This window comes from Tinamus guttatus, unplaced genomic scaffold, assembly GCF_059628265.1.
Source record: "Tinamus guttatus ecotype Peru unplaced genomic scaffold, ASM5962826v1 Tinamus_guttatus_pri_ptg000213l, whole genome shotgun sequence".
NCBI lineage: Eukaryota > Metazoa > Chordata > Aves > Tinamiformes > Tinamidae > Tinamus > Tinamus guttatus.
In genome coordinates this window covers 12,216,976-12,238,526 of record NW_028288747.1, presented here as the reverse complement: position 1 = coordinate 12,238,526, position 21,551 = coordinate 12,216,976, and the positions used below count along the sequence as shown (strand labels likewise).

Below are 21,551 nucleotides of genomic sequence, written 5' to 3'. Positions count from 1 at the left end.
ATCGCTGAGCCGACTACAAAGCGAGGGGCAAGACGGAGTGTCGGTTTTAAAATTCCAGAACCATACCAAGAATGAGCACTGTTTACACACAGCTCGCTTGCTCCGTCCCGGCGTTACTCGCGATGCTGCTGATTAGCAGCAGCGCTCTGAGCTTCTGGGGTCCTGCAAGCGCAGAGGCTGCTGCCACTCGCACAGGATTTATTGCTCGTCAGCAAACATGCCAACAAGGGCCACGTCCTGGCTTAGCACCACTGCCAAGCCCCCCGCAGGGCCATGTGGGACAAATAGGAATCCATGACCGTCTACTCCTCATGGTTCTTGCCCTTTTATATCTAACTGGAAAAGGAGGCAAGGGGGTTTTGTCGCCTGCAATCACCCGGATTCCTCTACCACTAGCTGAAGTCTTTAGGCCTGCATGGAACAAAGACAGACAGACAGAAAGAAGGAAAGAAAGAAGGAAAGAAAGAAGGAAAGATATTGCACAGAAGGTGAATGAAATTCTCCTCTGCCATGTTAATATTCCACCTTAGACTGTTTCCTCTTTCTCTAAGAAGTTTCACCCTTTTCACATTATTCTGGACATTCTGTAAAAAGCAAGATTTCCCCTCCATGTGACTAAGATGTGGGAGCAATATCCAAGTTAAGCGTGCCACATTTCTCATCTAAAGGAAAATGATAGGATGCTCAGTCACGCAAATTAATGTATCAGTCAGAGTCCAGAGGGTTGTCCAGGATGTCAGATTATGATTTGAGACAGCTTCTTTTAACCTAAGGAGTCAATGTTCTTCACTGATGCAGGTTAGCACAGTTCCTCTACAGCCAAGGCAGCTGTGCTATTTCAGACATGTTCTTATACTGGGCTTATCATTACAGATCTGAGTGCCTAACGATAGGGCTTTAAGCAATGTGACTAATACCAGGAATAAGTTGCTTTATCCCTGCTGAGACAAGAACTAAAATTCTATAGTAGCTAATGCAATTTAAAAGATGCAGACATTATTCATAAAAAAATGTATCTGTATTGCAGGTAGTGCAGCTCTGTACAAATCTCAAACAACTCCCCACATCCACAGAAGGGAAACAGCACATATGATTGCATGCATTTGTGCCCACATTTGACTCAAATCCTTGTGCATATGAGCACTCATGCATTTGTACATGCGTGTGTGCACTAATATGTGCAGTGGCACTTTGATTGCTTTCTTTAAATTAAAAAATATAGATCTTTTATAATTATATACGGTAGAATGATGTCTTTTTCTGATTTCACAACAGATGTTTATAGCATTATAGCACATCATAACATATTGCACTCAACTAATAAGCCTATAATGTACAGTGGGTCAGAATCAGTTGTTCAAAGTGTTCTGGAATCAAAATTTAAACTTAGTTTAAGGCAATGGAATTGCAGTGGTGAAATATGCTTTAACAATGTGCTTATCACTGCTGCTGTGCACAGAAGGATATAAATAATGGTACTTTGCTGTATTTTTTGGTGGTCTGAAGAGTAATACAAACTGATGAATATAATGTTTTCTGAAATATATTCTCAGGCACAGATACATTTGCAAGTTCTCAAGTTTCACTGTATTGTTGTGAAGGACATTATACACATTCTGAGAATACTAGAATGAAATTCATTCACCCAAATAAAAACAGAACAGCATTACTATTTGCAGACTGCCTTAGGTCCGTGTATTTGGGTGACTCCTCTCCAGCAGTGGCCATCAGCTGAGCCATGCAGCAGGACCAGAACATGACAAGCACGTGTGATCTCTTCTGCAAGAATCCTTCCAGCTCTCAACCGTGTTCAGCTCAGGGAACTCCCTGAGCCTCACAGAGCTTCTCCAGTGACCCTGGAGGATTTCTCTTCCAAGGACTCACCCCGTTGACCCTGGACACATGTAAACCTTCTGCAGTCACCACGTCCTACTGCAATAAGGTCCTCCGACATTTCCTGCGTGAAAAAGCATCTCCCTTTGCTCTGAGGCTGGTTCCCAGTAGCTTTGCTTGATGGCCACTGCTCCTGCAGCATCCCACTACCCACCCTCTCCGTGTCACTCAGGCAGGACTAACCCTGTACCAGCTCCTGCCTTTCTCAGGCTGAGCAGTTACAGCCTGCTCACCCCTAAGTTGAGTATCACACACGTTTTGGCTCCTCATTTCAAGGGGATTAGGAAAACTGGTAAACTGTTCTCCCTGCCCAGGCTCACTGCACATCCTCACCACAAAGCTGCAGCCCAAATTCGCTGGTTGGCTACAGAACATGTCAAATATCACATGCACACAAAGCTCAGGCTGGGCCCACGATCCCAGGTGTTTAATCGCCCGTATGGCTTTCCTCCAGTAACAAATGTAGAAATCCACCCTCCTGCTTTGGCAATCAGCATCGTACCCACACGCAACACACATAATAACCCTGAAAACCCAACACACGGCAGCCAGGGGCTGCCACTGCGGGCGCACTCAGCTGGGCAGTGCAGATGGCCAAAATGAGCCACAAAACTCCATGGACATTTGGAGAAAATCAGGTTTTGTCTTGAAGTCTCAACTTTAGTTGAACCAAATATTGCATACTATGTCCTCCTTGGATGCTGGGTTTATTGAGCCTTTGCTATTTTGCTGCCAGTTTTCACATGCCCCATTTACTTGATAATCTTTCCAAACACACCTTTTTCACTGGTGTGATTATACAGAGGTGCTAAATTCCCACAATTGGGCACATGCTAGTAGTTTGGAAGGCAGCAAGGAATTTGTTTTACTAGGTGTGTTACAGGGTTCTAAGGCTAAGCTTTATTTAGGCGCACTCTTTAACTTTTAACTATACTACCTGGCACTCTCTGCTTCTATCATATCACTCTGCCGGATTTTCATTTGTGTCACGTTTCACTTTGGTTAACTGTAACAGTTTGCCGGAAGTAAAGCTTTTTAATGCAGATATGTTATTATGTGCAAATAACTGTAAATGATGCTACGAAGATAAATAACTCAACTGACTTGACTCTGTGAGCTTATCAGTTGCCCTCTGAAACCTGAAAGTTCAGGGTGACATCAGACAGTGCATTTTTTTAAGCTGTCTTCCTAAGGAAGAGCCTCTAATACTTCATGTATTTTAATTTCTCTCATTAAGTGATCTGCAATGGAAATTCTGCCTGGTCATGCAGATCCTGTTCATGCAACATACTTCTAATTGAATTTGCAGCTACTCAGTATTAGAATGAATGGCTTTTGAAATGATTTTAGGTTTAGCTAGAATATGACGAAATATGGTTTAAACCATGCACATTTCATTTGCATGTGGACCATAGGGTTTCATGGTTTTCCTTGGATGTGAAGGCATTTTCTTTTGCTTTGTATAGCAGGGCAGCTCATCATAACCACACATCGGAAACCAGCTAAGCCAGTGGTATCCTGTCAGCGGTGTGCGTGCTAAGGCCCCGCAGAGCGTGTTCCCTAGCGGGAAGCAGCCGGAGCCAGGAACGGGGATGTGGAGAATGCGGGGACAAATGTATCAAGCAGCTCTAGCTAGTTGGCAATCAGGTAGCAGAGCAAGCTCAAAGCGCAGTTGCAAAATCGGGGCTGAAAGCGGAGGGCTCACCATACTGAAACTTGGAACAACATTGTATAGAAAATGCTGGTGTTATTTCTCACATACTTATGTATTTTCACTATTGACCAATGTATGGACTTGTTTGCAAGCAAGTTTAAGATGAGAACATGGGTCACAAATAGCTCTGGTCTTGCTCAGAGCCCTGCTCAGCAGAGCCCTGCAGGATCCCTGCCAGGATCCGAGGCGGTCTGGGACACAGGCTGGATCGGGGGCTGTTCAGTGCACGTGTTCCCCGGCCATGGTCCCTGTCCCCTGGCAGAGCACAAGCCGCCACTATTGGGATTACACACCATACCATCTGTTTTGATTTGGGGAAATAGAGAGCAAAAGGACAGAAGTCTGACTGAACTCTGTCACATCAGACTGGATGCAATCGGCCCATCCAGAATTTAGCAGTGTCTCAAGATAATCAACACACACGTTTCGCACAGGCAAGCTTTCCCCTGGGCTTTTGTTACTGGTGTCTATTTTCCGCTTTGTATCAACTGCTCTTTTCCTGGCCTGGTTTTACATCCTGGAGGAGCCCTGCCCCAAGGCCACCGTGGCTCCTGTTCCACGTTTGCTGGTAGTGCTCTTTTTCCTGCACCCAAACTACTGAGATCAAAAGTTCAGCAGCTTCAGCCCTCGCTCTTGCCTCTCAGTCAAAGAGAGCTACTTGTTCCAGGGACCTGTCTGGTCTTCAAAGGTCCGTCCAAGCCTATGAGAAGATTCTCACCACTTTCTGATTTGCGCTGTTGCTTCGGCTGCAGAACAGGCAGCGGGTGCGAAAAAAGATCGCAGAACAATGTTGTGGAGGCAGCAAGTTACCCTTAAGGAATGCTGCCCGCTTATGCAGAAAAACTGGGTGCCAGCCCTTCGCCTACCCTGTTATTCAAGTTCTGCAGCTACTGCCAAAGGCTCCCAGAATTCGCTGAGTCCGACTGCACGACACCTCCGACGTCCGAGACGCGCTTGCCTCGGGGTCGTCAAATACCCGCTCCACGTGATGGGGCTAATTAAGTTTTTAGCCAAACAAACCCGTGTTTGTGAGGGTATAAAAGCTAAGACGATTAGATGTTTCCATGTTAGTTAACTAGACGTAACGGAGAAACAAAGTTGTCGGTGTTAATTTTCAAGTGTTACCCTAATACGTGTGGGACAAATTAGTGGATAACAAAATTAATCTGTGAAGAAAGAGTCTCAGATGTCAGTTAAGTCAGCAGGTATACTCTGTGGAAAAAATGTCTTCCTTAAATTCAATATTACCATTGAGAGAATGTAACAGGAGAATAGTTTGCCCTACATACAGAAAGCTCTGCTGTTATGAAAAACAACTTTAGTTAAAATAGTTTGATTTCCAGAATTCTTTTTGTAAAGCTAATAATAATGAAGTTATTCTATAGGTTTTCCACCTTATTCCTTTGGGTATATCGGTGTATATAAAAAGTGTCAAAAAATGGTTAAAAGCAACATAATTCCAAACTTTTAGTATAAGAAATGTCTACTATTAAACTGATGAATTGTCCAACTCCTGTCAATAATACGCTGACCAGCTATGAAGGCTGTCATTTTTTCAGTGACTTTCCACCCTATTCCTCAGAGGGGGGTTCAGTTATAAAGAATCAACTTGTTTTATGTTTCCATGGGAATCAGAAGCCAACTGTTCTGTCCCATGGATAACGAACTGCTTGCAACACCATCCCAAACATGGATAGATAAATGTAAAATGGAATTTAGATCCACAGCATATTTGTGCCCAACAAATGTTCCTCCCCTACCCAAAACAACAAAAATAGAACAGCAGAGCCTCCAGACCCTTCCTCCCACAAAGAAAAAATGCTTTTCTTTTTCCTGCTCTAAAATCCTTAATTTTTTCCAAGCAAGGCTGTTCAGTTTGACAGCAGTTCTCAACATCAGCATCTGCTATTTCCTATCATTTTGCCTTCTTTCACTGCTGCTTCCTGGGCAGAGATCTCAAAGATTTTCAGTTTTTATCTTCATCCCCGTACAAGGCTCATTCTGTAACACTTGCTCATGCTGGTGGGCACTAACTATAATTTGAACTGAATTACTTTGCTTGGGGACATACTAAGTGCACACCTGATTTGGCAAAATATGAAAGAGGACGATTGTGCTGATCAGTGCCCGTCAGGAAGGGGAAGATCCTCTACAGAAGATTAAATGGTGCCGGTGAGCATTCCTGAGTGCTGAAAAGTGACTGCTGATAGCACAGCCCCCAACACACTTCTGGCCTCTGCCATTAAAACACCACTAGCCCAGACCCGAGGGCAAATGCCCCCTCCCGCCTGGCCATATGTCTGGGAGGCAGCAGGAGCTGTGGGACATCCCCATGACGCAGTCAGAGGACAGCTTCGCTGTTTAAATGAACAGGGCACAGGGGACAACTCTGGGCAAGTTCAATTTGCCAGCGCAGATACTGCCAGGGAGGTGCAGCGACAGAAAACCAAACTCTTTAGCAACCAAAATAAAGAAATCTCTGACATCGGGAAATACCGAGGAAGATGATCAAATAATTACTACTCCAACAAGTTTGTACTGCCCGCAGCTAGAGGAACTGCTCTCTACGGGAACAGGAATGTGGTTGATCCTGCAAAATCATGATAAGGGATCTACACCTAACATTTTTGGTCTGCATATGTCACAGGTAGGTTTCCAGGGAGCCCAAGGAGGGCTGAGGGCACTCAGGATAAAGCCCTGGTACAAAACCTCTCTATTTGAAAGGGCTGAGGTGGGTTTGGCCTCCTGGTGTTAACGCCACCTCTTTGGGTGATACCTCTAGTGCTAATGACACCTCTTTACTCCTTTGGGGAAGGTGAAAATGTCAGGGTAGAACTGTGTGAACAGCTGTCCCTCCCCACAGCCCTGCTCACAAAGTTACCTGGAAAACAACAACGAAGGTTCCTATTCCTTGCTTTCCCTCACAAAATAGATTTTTTTTCTATAATATTTCAGTAACATTTCCTACAATTTTTACATAATGTGTGCGCTAAACTGACAATTGAAAATTGTATGTGTATATACACACACACACACACACATATATCTATTTTTTAACACAGAAGAGCTTATTTTCTAAAATTAGCCCAGACTTACAAATAGTTTTATTAAACTCAAGCCTTCATTTTTGGGTCGCTGTCTGCACGTTTTCTCCCAACTGGGATTGTGGCAATCATGCATATTGTGAGGAAAAAAGCACAAGTACGGATTTCCATGTTGATGTTTCACCATATGTGGGCTGATGCTGTTTCTGGGTTTGAAATACAAATCTAGTACACACAGATGTTGCTGATCTAGCAGAAGGACTAAAGGGCCCATCTCCTGACCCTTTCACAGAAGGTTCGTTCAAGCAGCCTAGGCCGCTGCGTAAGAGCGCAGTCTGATCACATATCTATAATGGCACAAATGGATCAACAAGAGCAACTGCATTTCCAGGCCTACCTACATTTCATTGTATTTTCTAAAATCACGTAACACTTACACACAAGGCTTGGGCAAGACGGACAAGCACAGAGTACAAGGCAATCAGCATATTGCTTGCTCTGTGCGTATTTCAGGAGGAAATAATAGCTGGGATTTCTTTTTTCTTTTTTTTCTCCTTTTGGGGAAAAATGCTGAGAAAACAGCAGGCAGGTGGCACAAGCCATTAGCTGCCATGGAATTTCAAAGGCAGGTCCTGAAATATCGCGGTCTGGCTGCCGCCTGCGGCTGCAATAGGCCCTCGTGCATGCCACGACCTTGCCGTGCTGGAGAGCTGCGGGAAGGCTGCCCTTGACTTGAATGGAAGCAGGATCAAGCCCTACCCAGAAAGTTTCATATGCTACGTGTCGTATGTGGATGCCAGCATTATGCAACAGAGTGAAAAATGAAAACCTGTCAGGCACAGAACTGGTGCACTCAAGGACATACTGTTATTTGTTTTGCAGCTTTGCCACTCGGGCAGGGAATAACAATGTACCATTGATAGCTGCCATGATAAAGTCAACCCGAATGCCTCATTTTTTAACTCCCAGAATCTGATCTAGGCTTTGGAGGGAAATGACTTCCCTGACCTCAAGGTTTTATATATATATATATGTCTCTCTCTCTGTCTATATATATATGTGTGTGTGTATATTCACATATTCACATTCTCCAGCTTTATACCTCCACTCTCCTCTCCCTTTGTCCCCCAGCCGACATTGCTTCAGAAAAGCACCATAATTAATTTCCCTCCCAGTTCCTTTATTATTTATTTTTTTCTGCCAAGTAGGTGGGTATTGTAAGTCGCCAACCTTTGCTTTCTGGAAATTCTTTGGTGTATTACTGCATAGCAGAGTGGTGTGACAAGGATAAAGAGATTAGGAGTAATTTCATATAACTCCTTCTGTCAAGATCTGCAGAGGGCTTTTACTTGTAACTCCAACTGCTGCAGAAATTCTTCATTAAAAACTTTCAATATATGAGCAGGAAATCTCTAAGCATTAAGACACAAAGTAAGCAAAAGAAAAAAAAAAGGGGGAGAAAAAAGCTCAGAATATTAAAAGTAAATCAAAGCCCAAATAGAGAAAGAATATAAAGCGTGGAAACTACTTAACTGCAACAATAGTAATGCATGTTAACTCCGTGGGGGTCGACGCCAAGGCAGCTTTGAAAGCCAGGAAACCACGCGCTGATTTTCACTAGTTTCGAGTAATTAGGCACAAGCAGTTTGGACACGGGCTCTCTCTGTCGCCATTAGAGAGCAGAGCCATGAGCCGATGCCGGGTGCTCGTACTGCAGGTTGCAATTGCTCATGGAAAATGCAGGTGCGCATGGTACCAGTAACCTGCATGTGCAGCCCTACGTGCAAAGCAGGGCTTTTCCCCGCATAGAGCGCTGGGAATTGCCACGGGAAGGCATTTGCCAGGTAGCGCTGGATGCAGGGGTAGCTTTTCCTAGTGCGGCTATGACCCCGCGTTTTGTCCTGGTGGGAACGGAGGGAGCAGAGCAGGGAGAAGGAGGGAAAGATGACCTAACTGACATAGTGGGACAGCACACACTTGCAGTGTAGACCCAGCCACAGCTTTGAATATGAAAAGAAGCAGGCTTGCACTCCTTTTGGGCATCCCGTAGAATGAACAAGGGCAAGGGCAGACACAAGGTTAGAAGACTCGTCCTGTGCTACCACCATGTGCTATGGAGGTCCTGCTCAGGGCTGGAGGCCTTGCAGAAGAACACGTGGGCACGTGTACATGAACAACAGGACATACGCTACGCTGCCAGGTTGTGGGAAGAGCTCAGACTTCGTGCGCGCTCTTAGGGGGTGCTGGCTCTGTGCTTGCTCCCTTCTCCCGCTCATGAGTCATCTGCCCGTGAGCGTTCAGGAGCGTGTTCACATCTCGGCCTCGCGGCAGGGTGACCCACGGCATGCCATGCCGCTCGGGGCTGCTTGCTGCCCATCCCCTCCAGCCGTTGGCTGTGTGTCAGCGTGACGTTTTTGTGTGTTTTTTTGCCCTACTTTTGGCTCAAGCCCCTTGAACAAGGGCTGCCTTTCCCGCCCGCATCTGTGCTGCTTGGTACAACGGGGATCTGTCATTTGTGCACATTTCAAACAACATACTGGAAAGCAGGACCTTTGCCAGCCTACACTACTCAGTTAGCACAGTCCAGCATCGACCCTGCACCTTCCACGTCAGTGGGGCTTCTGCCGTCAACGCTGTGGGCTGGGGACAGCCTCCGCGCAGGCTGCAGAGCAGGCCTGGCCGCAGGGAGCGGGCGCTGCGCGGCCTCCCTCGCCACATGCAGCGCCACACACGCTGTCCCCTTGTGACTCAGGTCTTCAGGTGTGCACCGTGTCCCCACCTCCCTCTGGGCCCTTCGCCTGTCTCCACTGCCGAGCTCCAACAAGCCCGGGCGCAGCCAGGTCCCCGCCACCCCCGCGCTCGCCTCGCTGCTCCGTGTCAGGCCAGCACGCAGACTTCGCGCGGTGGCTCACGCCGCCTGAGGCGCCTTCCTGCCAGCAAGCTCACTAGCTCGAGAAGCCTGCATCGCTTTCAGGGTGTCCTGGTGTCCTGGTCCCACCTATGGGGCGTATGGTTGATGTCACCAGCATGTTACCGCAACAGCCACGCCTTAAGGCCAGCTAATTTACAGTAGCTATAATTTACCATAGGAAGCCACCAGGAAAAAAGGAGACCCCAAATGCTAGAAGCCTCACCTGGATCTCTACTTTTACTCCTGCCTTTGAAAATGGTTTTAATTAAGCAGATCTCTAGATAGGTGCGTGTGGCAGTCAGCCCTACACTGGCCACGTCCCCTATGCCAGGTAACACCTGTGGAAGGACCAGCATGGCCAGTAACCCCGTCTGGATTTGGACCCGTCCATCGCCCCTTCTGCCGCATCAAGCTGGGGCACCCAGCCTGGCCCCCAGGCCCGCAAGCCAAGGCGATGGCATCTCCCATGTTTTTGGGGTGGGAATGTCTTCCGACCCCCAAGTTACTTGCGGAAGCGAAGAGCGCTCACAGCTGCCAGCGCCCGCAGCGGGAAACACCTTTGAGAATGCGAGTCTTTCTTGACGAGAAAACGTCACGTTTTCTGGAAAATGGGGTCAGCGGCTGGGCAGTGCAGGTGACTCATGCTGCTAACTGAAAGGGGGAAAAAAGTAAGGGAGGTGGTTTGTTTTGCCCCAAAGCAAACATTTCATTTATGGATTCTCCACCCTTTTTATTGTTAACTTTAATCACCTTTTTTTTTAAATGAAATATCAAAGTAGAGGAAAAAAAAAAAAAGAGGAGTTGCAGCATTTTGGAAATGTGGAAATAGCATTCCATCATACTTATATATGTTTATATTTGTTCATCCAAAATAACCTGTTAAATCTGACATAAATCCACAATAGATCTTGTTAATCCTCAAGCACACTTCTCAGTGAAGAATACCTTTAACCAAAACCCTTCACCTCCATCTAGACCAGGCACTCAAAACTATGGGAAGTTTCTTAACTTACATTCTGTGCCCCAGCTTTTTTAACAAATGAATCCCACAGTGTGTTGCACAGATTAACTCATTACTGTTTATGAAGTATTTAAATACGGGAGATGGATACCACAAAAAAAGCCTTAGAAAAAAATAATGATTCTCCCTTCAGATCAGAGAAGAGCAAGAGCATCCAGCATCTATACCCAGAACAGCAAGGAAAAAAAATATATATATATATAATAAATTGCTCATTAAATGACCTCCATGCCTTTCATTCATGGTATAAGGCAAGAATCCTGATAAAAAACAGAACAGTATTGTCCATGTAAAAAAAAAAAATCACGTAAAGCACCTCATAATCATGCATACCACAAGGCAAATTAAGGTTGTACAGGCAATAAAGCTGGCACGACCTAAGTTACACACTCTTTTTTTTTCTTTCTTTATGCAAGGACATCCCTGTGCATGGTTTCCTAAGCCTCTATCTGTTTTCTGAAGTAGACTGAAAAACAAAACTAAATTCCATCATGTGGCATCCCAGTGATGCCTGTGTCACAAGGAGGGGTGGCACATGAGCGTCACCACACTGACTTCTGCTACTCAAAGTAACTACATACATCACAAAAACAGGAGCAGGGCACCGCACAGCATTTGCTGGCAGACGTGGGGTCCAGGAGGACACAGGGCCATGGGGGCTGTCCCATGGGGGCTGTCCTATGGAAACGTGGTGTCTCTCACCCCACATCCATCCAAATCATCTCTTCAAACCCCTCTTTCCTGGTAGCTCTTCCAGGCAGACGGGCTCATTCCCAGCCACAATGTCCCTCTTTTCCTACCTCCCTGCCTATGGCTGCTCCATCCATCCTGCTTTTCACAGTCCCAGCCCCTCTGCTGCACCCTGCTCCCAAATCCAGCTGCACGGAGTCCAGCATCCCAGCACTGCAAATGCAGTTAAAACCTAGCGCAGACAGGAATGCTCCTAGTGTGAGAAGGACTTTCAGGCACTTGCACGATAAAAGTGGAAGAAGTCTCCACTAAGCGCATGAAGAGGGCCTGCAAAAATGTGCCAAGAGCAAATTCCCTCACTTGGATTTTCAGAAACGGCCAAGTCGCTTCAGCTGAAGTGGCCTTTGAGTCTCTATACAGGCAATTCCAGGCAATGCATACGCCTGGGACAGGCTTTCTTGGCCAGGCACAGTTTCCATCAAAGGTGTTAAAGTTGTGCAAAATTACGAGCAAATTAAAGTGGCCTAATACTGGGAAAGGCAGGGCAACCTTATTAACCAGGGCTGGTGTGCCTCCTCTTTCTTCCTTTTAACCCCACACACAGGATGGGAGCTTTCTGATCTGAAGTCCCATCCACAGCCACAGCCACAGCCCTGTGCATTTCAGCTGAGATTCACAGCAGCCTGGAACACCACACCTGACTCACCAACGACCCGCCCGGGCCTTTTTCTGCAGCAGGGCAAGGACTTGAACCCATGTTTCCTACGCCTTAAACTGGTGCCCTTCCTGCAAAACCAGTCATGCCCACACTTCTCTTCATTTTCTTCTTGTTTGGCTTGTTCTACACCCTACTGTGCATATACATACAATAGTACGTGTGAATTCAGAAGAAATCTTTTTAATTGTGATTGACATTTGCAAGGGCTTGGGGAATACAGTGATTTTTGGCACTAACTGCTTTCCAGATAAGGATTAGCATGAAATTAACAGACTGGTGCTCTTTGTTTAAAATGGGCCACATTTCAAAATGGAGGCAGCTTTCAGATTTCTGCACAAAGACTGTGCTTTGATTTGGAAATAGGGAAGCACAGAAAGGGTTGCAACACCCGCTTCATTAGCTTGTTGTCTCGCTGTGTTTGCAAGTACAATTTAAGAGACAGATAAGATTAGATGAGGAGGAAATGCAATAGAAACGGTTCAGATTTGGAGCTGTAGGAGCAGTAAAACATGGCTTTTCACAGACTGATGATAGTGAGTTTCTGGGGGCAAGCAACCAGTGCCCCCTCATCAGAGACAACACAGGAGCCTACTAAGCCCTTTTTGCATTTTTGGTTGGAACCCAGGTTCAAACAGTGTAGAAACCAAGTGAATTAAAAGCCCAGTTCCATCCTCCCACATGTCATTTGGGGTTCCCAGCCTTGGAGGGGAGCTTTTCCCAAGTGACTTTTCCTGGCACCTGCAGCTCCACATCCCGCTGTGCAACACTTTGGCCTGGCTTACACATGCGCCGACCACCGCTCAGTAAGCCTGGCTTTGCCTCAGCACAAGCATTGCTCTTGCTCCAGGACCCAGGAAGGCCAGTGGCAGGTGCCACCTCAGCAACATGCCCAGAAATGACTCGCTGGCCCCAGAAACGTGCACTGCTGCCGGAAGGGAAAAGGAAGCAGTGAGTCAGCAACGCATACTGCCGGCAAGAGGCTGCAGTGCTCAGCCTGGACGGGGCCCACCAGGGAGTTTCAACCCTGTGGTTTCGAATCTCAAACTCAGAATGAAACTTGCACAATGCCGACAACACAGCTTAACTAACCGCCCCTGCACTGACCAGAACTCAGGCCAGGTTGGTCCAACCCCATTGTGGGTAGTGCTCAGACATGACTACACATGTGGGGCAGATAGCTGTGTGTCTGCCCTGTAGTGGCGTGATTACAGCTCCCAGACTTACAGCAGGATCCTTTCTGATTAGCTTAGATAAGAGAGAAAAATAAAGCATACGGTTGCCTGCATACTAAAAACAGGGAAGCGGGTTCAAAGGTACTACAAACTTGCAACTGAAGGTTTTCTTTACTAGGCTACTTTGGGGTTTTATTGAAAATTTGACCTTCTGTTGTTTCATAAAAACTTTATGGATACGTGACTTTTTCATAAAAATAAATTTATTACACTGCCCTTAGGCAAGTGGATTCTACAAACAGCAGTTTTGCTTTCATTTTCTCTAGAGCCCCCATATTTTTACATAGTTTCTATAATTAAAAAACAAAACAACAACAAAAAAGAAATGTCATTGTGTCTTTTGAAAAATGTAAAGAGGAAAGATGCTTCCCGCTAGAGGCACGTGTATTCCCACTATCTCTTGTATATACGTGGCATATTCTTTAACAGCTTGTCTCCTTAACAGTAGATTCCTAGAGTTTTACAAGGAGAGACAGAAACACCTATTTGCTATATATTGGTGGGGAAACTGCTCTACTACTGCACCTACTGTGCAGGTGGTGTGGACATGGCCCCATGGACCGCCACCAAGAGCACTCCCACCACAGCTCCATGGGTTGCTTTTGCCCATTGCTGCCTGGGAGCAAAAAGGATGGCAAATAACATCTGAAATCTTAGCCATGCTTTTAACTGTGCCTCTCTCCCTGTTTTACACCACTACCGACTCATCTTCGGGACATGCAAAGCCACAGGTAAACCCCCACACAGGCAGCAGGTGTAGCAGAAACAGCCCTGCAGCTGCTCTGTGAGGAAAACACCTCCTTTACCTGCACTTTCATCCTTCTGATGAGAAACCAAGCTGCCACGGCTACCAGCACCTCCGGGTTAGGAATACTTAACGGCTCTTACTTAGGGTTTCTGGCAATTCCTTCCACATCCCTTAGAGCTGTAGGCTTTGTAAAGTGCCCTGTATATCAACCATCAGTGAGCTGATAAACTTTCCCAAGGCAGGTGGCCCTGCAGCAAGCATGACTAGCTCCTTACTGGTACAGATATCTTTTACAGGAATTTCTGAGGAATTTTCTTACTTAGGCTTACAGGGTTAGCAGACAGTAAAAAAAGAGTGTTGTTTGTCAGTCTGCTTTGCGGCTTACCAGGAATGCCAGTGTGGAGAGCAATACCCGCCCCAAAAAAAGACTATTTTTCAAGCAGAATAAAAACTGAGCACGGGTAGACATGTTCTTCACAGCATCTCCAATAATGACCTGCAAGTTCCAGTTGGAAAACAGGTCAGAGGAAGGGACCAAGAGGTGAGGATGGGCTCCACAGGCTGTGACCCAACACACTGCGATGCAAGGAGCAGCAGAGCAGTCAGGGACGCATTGTGGGCCGGGGTCCCGTGACAGCACTCAGCACGAGGCAGAGCACCCCCACGGTCCTTGCCACCTCTGTTGTGTTTGGGAAGATTTATTCTGCACACGTATGGTCTGACCTGTGATTCATGCAGGTAAGCTGATATGTGGTACTTCGGGATGTGCATGAAGCATGTAGAAGCTTTTTGTTTATGATTGCTCAGTACAATTAGCTTTTATGGAAATTACTTCTCTTTTTTCTCCCTTCCTGCAGCAAAAAGGTGACCTGTTCAGCTCTGCGGGAGCCCAGGGTGCTGCTCCAGTCACTAGCAGTCACTCGTGTCACTTGCTGAGCATGCCTGCTTGCAGGCCGAGCCCAGCTCTCCCAGCCAGGAGCCCAGCACAAAGCAGCTCACGAGGCTGCATCAATCTTCCTTCTAATCTGAGTTTAACAGTTCGGCCTTGAGGAAAGTTCAGACTTTCCACCCAGTCTGGCTGCCTGAGTGTCCTCACAAGAGCAAGGAGGGTGAGCCAGACGCCCTGCCCCGAGCGAGGCCTTCACATGCGACTGCGCCCCGGCACGGCCTGCTCGCGCCGCCGCGGGCGCTGTGCAGCACCACGACACATGTCTGTCTGCGGCCCCTGGGCTTGTCGCTTCACACGAGCTCGTCAGCAGTGTCTGCTCTCCCTGGTTACCTCACAGGCACTGAGTAAGACCCAAACAACACACAGCAACAACTGCAGGTGTGTTCAGATCACCCTAGTCCAGCCTGAGGCACCTCCAGCTTCCCTTCAATCTGCCCAACGCACATTTAGCCAGTCAGATAAGGTGGGTCTTTTCCTGCCCTGCTTCCCAAGGCCGAGAAGCAGAGGCCACAACCACAGGTTGTACTGCAATCCCAGCATTTACCCTTGCAGCATTGCACAGTTCCATGTTCCTGGGAGCTTCATGCACCTTATTAGTGCTCTCTCTAAGGGACAGAGAGAGCTAATGACTGTGAAATGCTCCTTGGGAGCACAAGTGTGCACATCAGCACGTGGGTGCTGTGCACAAAACCATTAACTCTGCTGGAATTGCAGCATCCACAGCCAGGAGAGATCTTCCTGCCAAAAGTGTGCACAGGATGTGGACATGGCCTGAAGTCACATTAATAATGCATTTCATTAAGGTAAGCTTAACGTGCTCTCCTGTTGTAAAAAGCATCTTACGGACATAGTCCTGCCTGCATATTTAGGTTGGCCTCCACTCTGCCCTCATGCCTTTGGTGCTGTTTTCCCAGGCCTGGCCCTTTCCCCATCCCCAAGACTTGTGAGTCCCCACAGTCAAACTCCACATGCCGTCTGCCTGCACCTCCATTCCTCATCTTGTCTCTACAGCACACACCCTCACTTTAAAGACATAATTCTCTCTTTTCCTTGCACTGCAGTCACCTGCTGTTGACCCTGTGCCTCCACCTTCCTCCTTTGGTTTTAATTCTCCATTTTCTTCCTACAAGCTTTCTCCTGGCTGCTGCCAACTTATGCTGGTAAGTCAGTATATCACCCTCTCCTCATGTTTTATCCATTTCACATATTCCCTTCCCCTGCTGCCCCAATTCTTCCCTTTTACTCACCCCCCCAAAAAAGGGAAAAAAAATAATTTCACATTCCCCCCTCAGGCTCTAAGCTCTCTGCTCCTGATTTTATCCTGCTCCAGCCTTCAAGTGGTCTTATTCAGCACCAGCATTAGCTCCCCCATTATGTCCTGCCATTCAGCCTTTCTGTGATTTCCACTCCATCAGCCCCGATGACTCCTGTTTTGCTTTTAACCCTCTTCTTTCTACCAAATGTAACTGCAAATTCTCTCTGTGCTTCAATTTCCTTCATTTTGCCTTCCCAATCAATATCCATCCCCACCTGACACCCCTCGCACTTTTTTTCTAGTATCTTCTGAAAGCCTGGCTATCATTTCCAGCTCAACATGGATAAAACAGAGTCCTTAATACCCTCACCTCAAGGATTCCTGAAAGCTCCTTTCTCTCCCACTGCCAGCGACAACTGTTGTTTTTTAATAGACATGGCCATCACTTTTATTTCAGCAGGCTTGTTTTCCAGGCATGGTTAAGATGTGAGTTGCTTTCCACAAACACATCAAGAGATATTGCCTATGCTCTCTATCCTCATGGCTAAAACTCTTCTCCAGGGTCTCACTTGCACATTAACTTGATAAAGGCTTTATCCTTTCCTCTGGCTTTCCTAACTGCAATCTTTATTCAGTTTCATCTTCCAAATGCTATTGCAAAGGTCATTTTCATTGCCTGTTGCTTTGGGCGCTCCACTCATTTTTATCCTTCTGCTTACAGCTCTCCACTCTCGAATAAATAAAATATTAGGTGTCCTCACACACACGGCTTGTGCAGGCAGACAGAGGCAAGTGACGAATGCTCTTGCAGCTCCTGAGTGCCCACACTGTGCTTCCCAGCAAGCACCTTCTCTGTTTTCTCGCATACTTTCTCCCTGGAAGGACCTCCCAGTTCACAACCACAAAGAAATTTCACTAATCTCTTAAATTCCTCCTTTAAACCCTCCTTGCCCCCATGCTGCTGAAACACTGCAGCAAGTCTGGCTGTTCAAGTGCTGGGGCTGCTTTCTGGTCGGGCTCTCACCTTTTCCGTGTGCTCTGCTCTTGCGTCCAAAATATAGAGGCAGGATCTCACTTATTTCAAGATAGAACTCAGGCATACCCATTAGTTAATCAGAGGCCAGAAATTAATACACGCCCTGAGCTACTTCATTTGGGATAGGGCTTCTACAGAACAAATTTCCTTGTGTAGACGGCCCCTACACTGGCCAATACAACAGAAAGCATTTCATTTTTCAGTGGTTGGTTATGCCTTGCTCACTTGGGAAATAGCTGAAAGTTACAGGTGTCTCATGACTCTTTTGTATAACAGTGTAGATCATTCTCATACATTTGTAGTTTCTTTCCATTTCTTGCCAAATAGGCCCATCTGTGCTGATTTTGTCCCTACTTTATGACCTAGCTAGGTAAAAGATAACATTCAGGCTGCAAATATATTTTGTAAAATACAATTAAAAAACAACAACAACAATAAAAAGTCTTTTTTTTCAAATAAAAGCTTGCTTGTGATCGTGGCAAATCAAAGTCTAGAAAGGACGAGAAAATGCCCTCCAATATCAGGCAGTCAGCTTTGCGGTCATTAAGAAGTTGCTCTGCTCCGTTGAGTTTACAGTGTCACCAAGACCCTAACAGCCGTAGCCATACAAAGCCTACATTGTGTCAACAAGGCTGTCGAGAAGATGCGCCTGATCTTGTCAAGACCTAGGTGTTCCCAAGAGCATTTTATTGGGGAAAAAACAACAACAAAGAAATGTTATTTTAGGCTTCTTACTGGAAAAGATAAAGGTCAGAGTCCCTCCTCCTCCTCAAGCAGGATTCAGTGATAACCTGTTCGTGGGATAAATTTCAGATATTCAAAAATTTCACTTCAAGTCCCCATAGGAAACAGATTTCAAAGCAACTTCACTACAAAATCTGAAGGGATTCTTAGATTTGAGGGTTTAGGTCACCAGTAACTTGGAGATCTATACTTCGTGGCTAAGGAGATAACTGCATACACTAATGCATACCCATGAAGATGGTTCTTCATAATCCTGTCAGATTTACATCCTTGCTATGAAGCAAACCTGTTCTGTACTTTCGCTGAAGCCATTGATTTTGTTATTCTCAGCAGAAACAGGATCTGGCACCTCAGAGATCTGTTGCTGTTTGTTCACATTTTCCCCTGTTAAATTTCTCAATAAATCAGAACAATTTTGTTTTGAGAAATAATACAGATGATTAGGGTCAGCAATCAGAATGAAAAAAAGTCAAGATGAAATTATTGCTTCACCTGTGTCATTTAACGTCATCTACATCATTAGATGCTTTCATCAGCTACTAACAAAGTCTACTTCTGAGTCCATTTCCATTATTTCCCCTAAACTGTCTTAATTCTGATGGAGAAAAATAGCAGATAATAAAAAAAAAATGAACAAGAGCAAATCCCTCTGCCTTTTATCAGATGCTCTCACAGCTGCTACAGAAGAGCTTCTAACTTTTTATAGAGCAACAGCCAAGGTGTAGGTAGCCTGTGCCATGTGCAGAGAGCCAAGCCTGGACATCACGATGCCAAAATGTGGCGAGGCCATGCACCGACCTGGCCTGGCCAAAGCTTTGGGGTCAGGCCACACAGCTCCAAGGCTTCCTAGCACATTGCCGCTGAAACAACAGCCTCTGCAGCCTCTATTAAATGCTTTTATTCCAAGGTTTTCAACGTTTTTTAATCTGGTATATTGAACACAGCACATTACTCTCTAAAACTTCAAAGATCTCCCATCCTAGGATGCTGCAGGAACACACAGAAACGACTAGGAGCTGTATTTGCTTGCCAACCAATCCTAAACATTTCCTCAGCAATACCTAGCTTGCAGGCTTTGTGTGTGTTGTCCTGTGGTTCATAAAACGAGAGCATCTTAAAGCACAAGGAAAACCCCCATTCTCACCTCACAGCGACTTAAGTCAGAAGCAAATTCCTTAGAGCCAAGGAAGACCTTGCACTGGTTCAAAACATGTCAAAAGAAAAATCTGTCTCAAGAAGACAACAGTGTAAAAGGAGCAAAGAGAGAGAGCAAAACGAGGACAGAAGAAAAGCATCTTCCTCTCCATTTATCTTCCAGACTGTTGTAATTTTGCTGCGAGCCCGCCGGACACTCACTCGCAGCGCGATTCTGGCATTATCTAAGTTGCCTTTCAGAGAGTGCACGTTGTCTTCCAGTTTCTCAGCTTTATGCCAGGCTCTGCTTAACACGGCGGTGACCCCTCCGCATGGCGCTGGCCCCTGCGGCGCGCAGGAACGCGCGGCGTGCACGGCCCTGCGGCGATGCCGCCCCGGCCGCCCGCAGCGACGCGATCGCTGCGTCCTCCTTGCGCAAGGTGCTCATTTCCCCTGTGCGCCTCACGTGCGCTCGGCTCCACCGGGAAAGAGTAATTGCAGGCTTGTCCAAATCATCATCTGCGAAGTCTAGGAGGCTCGTAAAGGCACCAATATTCAATTTGCACTAGCCTCAGGCCCTTGATTTCAGCCAGTCTTAGTCCCTTGCCCTCTGCGAGGTCAGCTCAGTTGAGCTGATAAAATTTAGGCGGGATTGTGAGATTTGTTATGTCCCAACCTATCTTTAACCTTTATAATACTTTGGCTTTAGCCCAAAGTTTTACTTTAAATTCCTAAAGAGAAATGAGCTGTATAATTTTCCCTCCAAAATAAATTAAAAAAAAGCTATTCCTTTTAACACGGAGTCCCCAGTATTTCTCATCTAATCATGCGTCCCTCAGACTGAAGGAGAAGCCTGACCAAGGTGCTGCTCTCATTTGTGAAAACATGCAGTCAATAAATACACCTATTTTAAACGGCCATCGGAAGGAGGCCCTTCCAAGGTGCGATCCCATAGGATCCCCCGCGTACGCTGACAGTCCGTAACAGACTGGCGGAGCGCAGCCCAGCAGAGAGCCCGTTTGTCACCCCGGCGCTGACTCATGGCTCCGCGCTCTGCACAAACTGCTGTACTTTAAACGTGGAAGGAAAACAAACAGCTATTCGAACAAAATGTACTGCAAAGTCATAGGCACGTTGCAGTTTGTGTTTGACAAGGAGATGCATGTTCCTTTTAAATCAAACTTTCAAACTCACACTTAATTTCTCACTCTTTTCTTATTTAATAATTGCTTTGGCTTCTTATCTGTCACCTTTTCCCAGAGTTATAACTACAGGACACTGGAAGTCCTCTGCTTGGGATGAATCACCCAAACTTCACTCAGAATCTCCGCAATCCACTTGGTTACACTTCCCACCCCCCGAAAAAAAAAAAACCAACCCAAACCCAAAAGTTTCAAAGTGGATTTTTGGGGCCCTCTTCTCCGCGCTGGCGCTGCCGGCCCAGCCGCGGCAGAGCAGGGGGCAGCGCGGAGCGGGGCAGAGCAGAACCGAGCCGGCACCTACCTGGGCCGCTGCGCGGGCCGCCCGCGCGCCCCTCCCGCGCATTTCCCGCGCCGCGCGGCCGGGGCGAGTTGAGCAACTCCTCCTCGCTGCTGGTTTTTTTTTTTTTTTTTCCTTTTAGTGCCCGCTCAGGAGGAAGAGGCGCAATCAGTGCCGCGGCCGGCGGCGCCTTCCCGCGCCGCGGAGGCTCCGCGCGCGCTCGGCGGCTCCGCGGGGCTCCGCGCCGCGGCCCCCTCCCCGCCCGCGCTGCTCCCAAACTCACCAAACCAGCTCTCTGCTCCCGGCACCTTCCCGTCAAGCCGGGCTGAAATTTTAGCCTGCTCGCTGAGCGCTCGCTGGCCGGGGGCCAGTGCAACATTCCTCTTGTTCGAGGAGGGCAGATAAAAAAGAGTCAGAAAAAAGTAAAGGAGGGAGAAGCCCTCGCGGTGCAGAGGCAAACTCCGGTGGAGGGAGCAATTCCCCTTTTATCTTTAAAGAGATTTTTAAAAAGGTGATTTCCAGTGGCGGTCGAGGGAGGATATCCTCCTTGCTGCTCTCCATCCTCTGGGTGGATGGGGATTTATGCAGAAAAGCTGGTACTCACCTGAGGGAGAGCATCGCCGCGCTTAGCATAGTGAGCGGGGAAGCCTGCGAGCTCCGCGGATCCAGTTACCCCAGCGCAGCGGCAACGCTCGCTGAAGAAGCACCACATTTTAGCCTGTTCTGACCTAAAGTCACATCTGGCGTCTAGAAAAGGAACAAAAAAGAAACTGGTTTGTTTAAAAAAAAAAAAAAAAAGCCAAGCCTCCTGGTAACTGCCTTGCGATGCCTGTGGCCCATATCTGCAACGCCCAGGGCAGCAGCGAGGCATCTCTCTCAACTTTCTCACCCCTTTTCCATTACCCATTACCTGCCTGCGCCTGGCTGCAGGCTTTGAAGTAGCGAAACAAAGCGTGAGACCTGTTTATAGTAAATGAAACCAA

At 46.9% G+C, this 21,551-nt stretch overlaps 1 protein-coding gene across 2 annotated transcripts in view; it reads right to left on the bottom strand.

The window, feature by feature from the left end:
- The window catches only part of RBM47 (RNA binding motif protein 47), a 73,354-nt gene extending 52,150 nt beyond the window's left edge, over nt 1-21,204 (bottom strand). For both annotated transcript variants that reach the window (XM_088524762.1, XM_088524763.1), the window contains exon 1: nt 21,173-21,204. In XM_088524762.1, the coding sequence (XP_088380888.1) occupies nt 21,173-21,201 (29 nt within the window). In that variant the 5' untranslated portion in view covers nt 21,202-21,204. The remainder of the gene's footprint in view (nt 1-21,172) is intronic.
- Nucleotides 21,205-21,551: the final 347 nt, after the last annotated feature.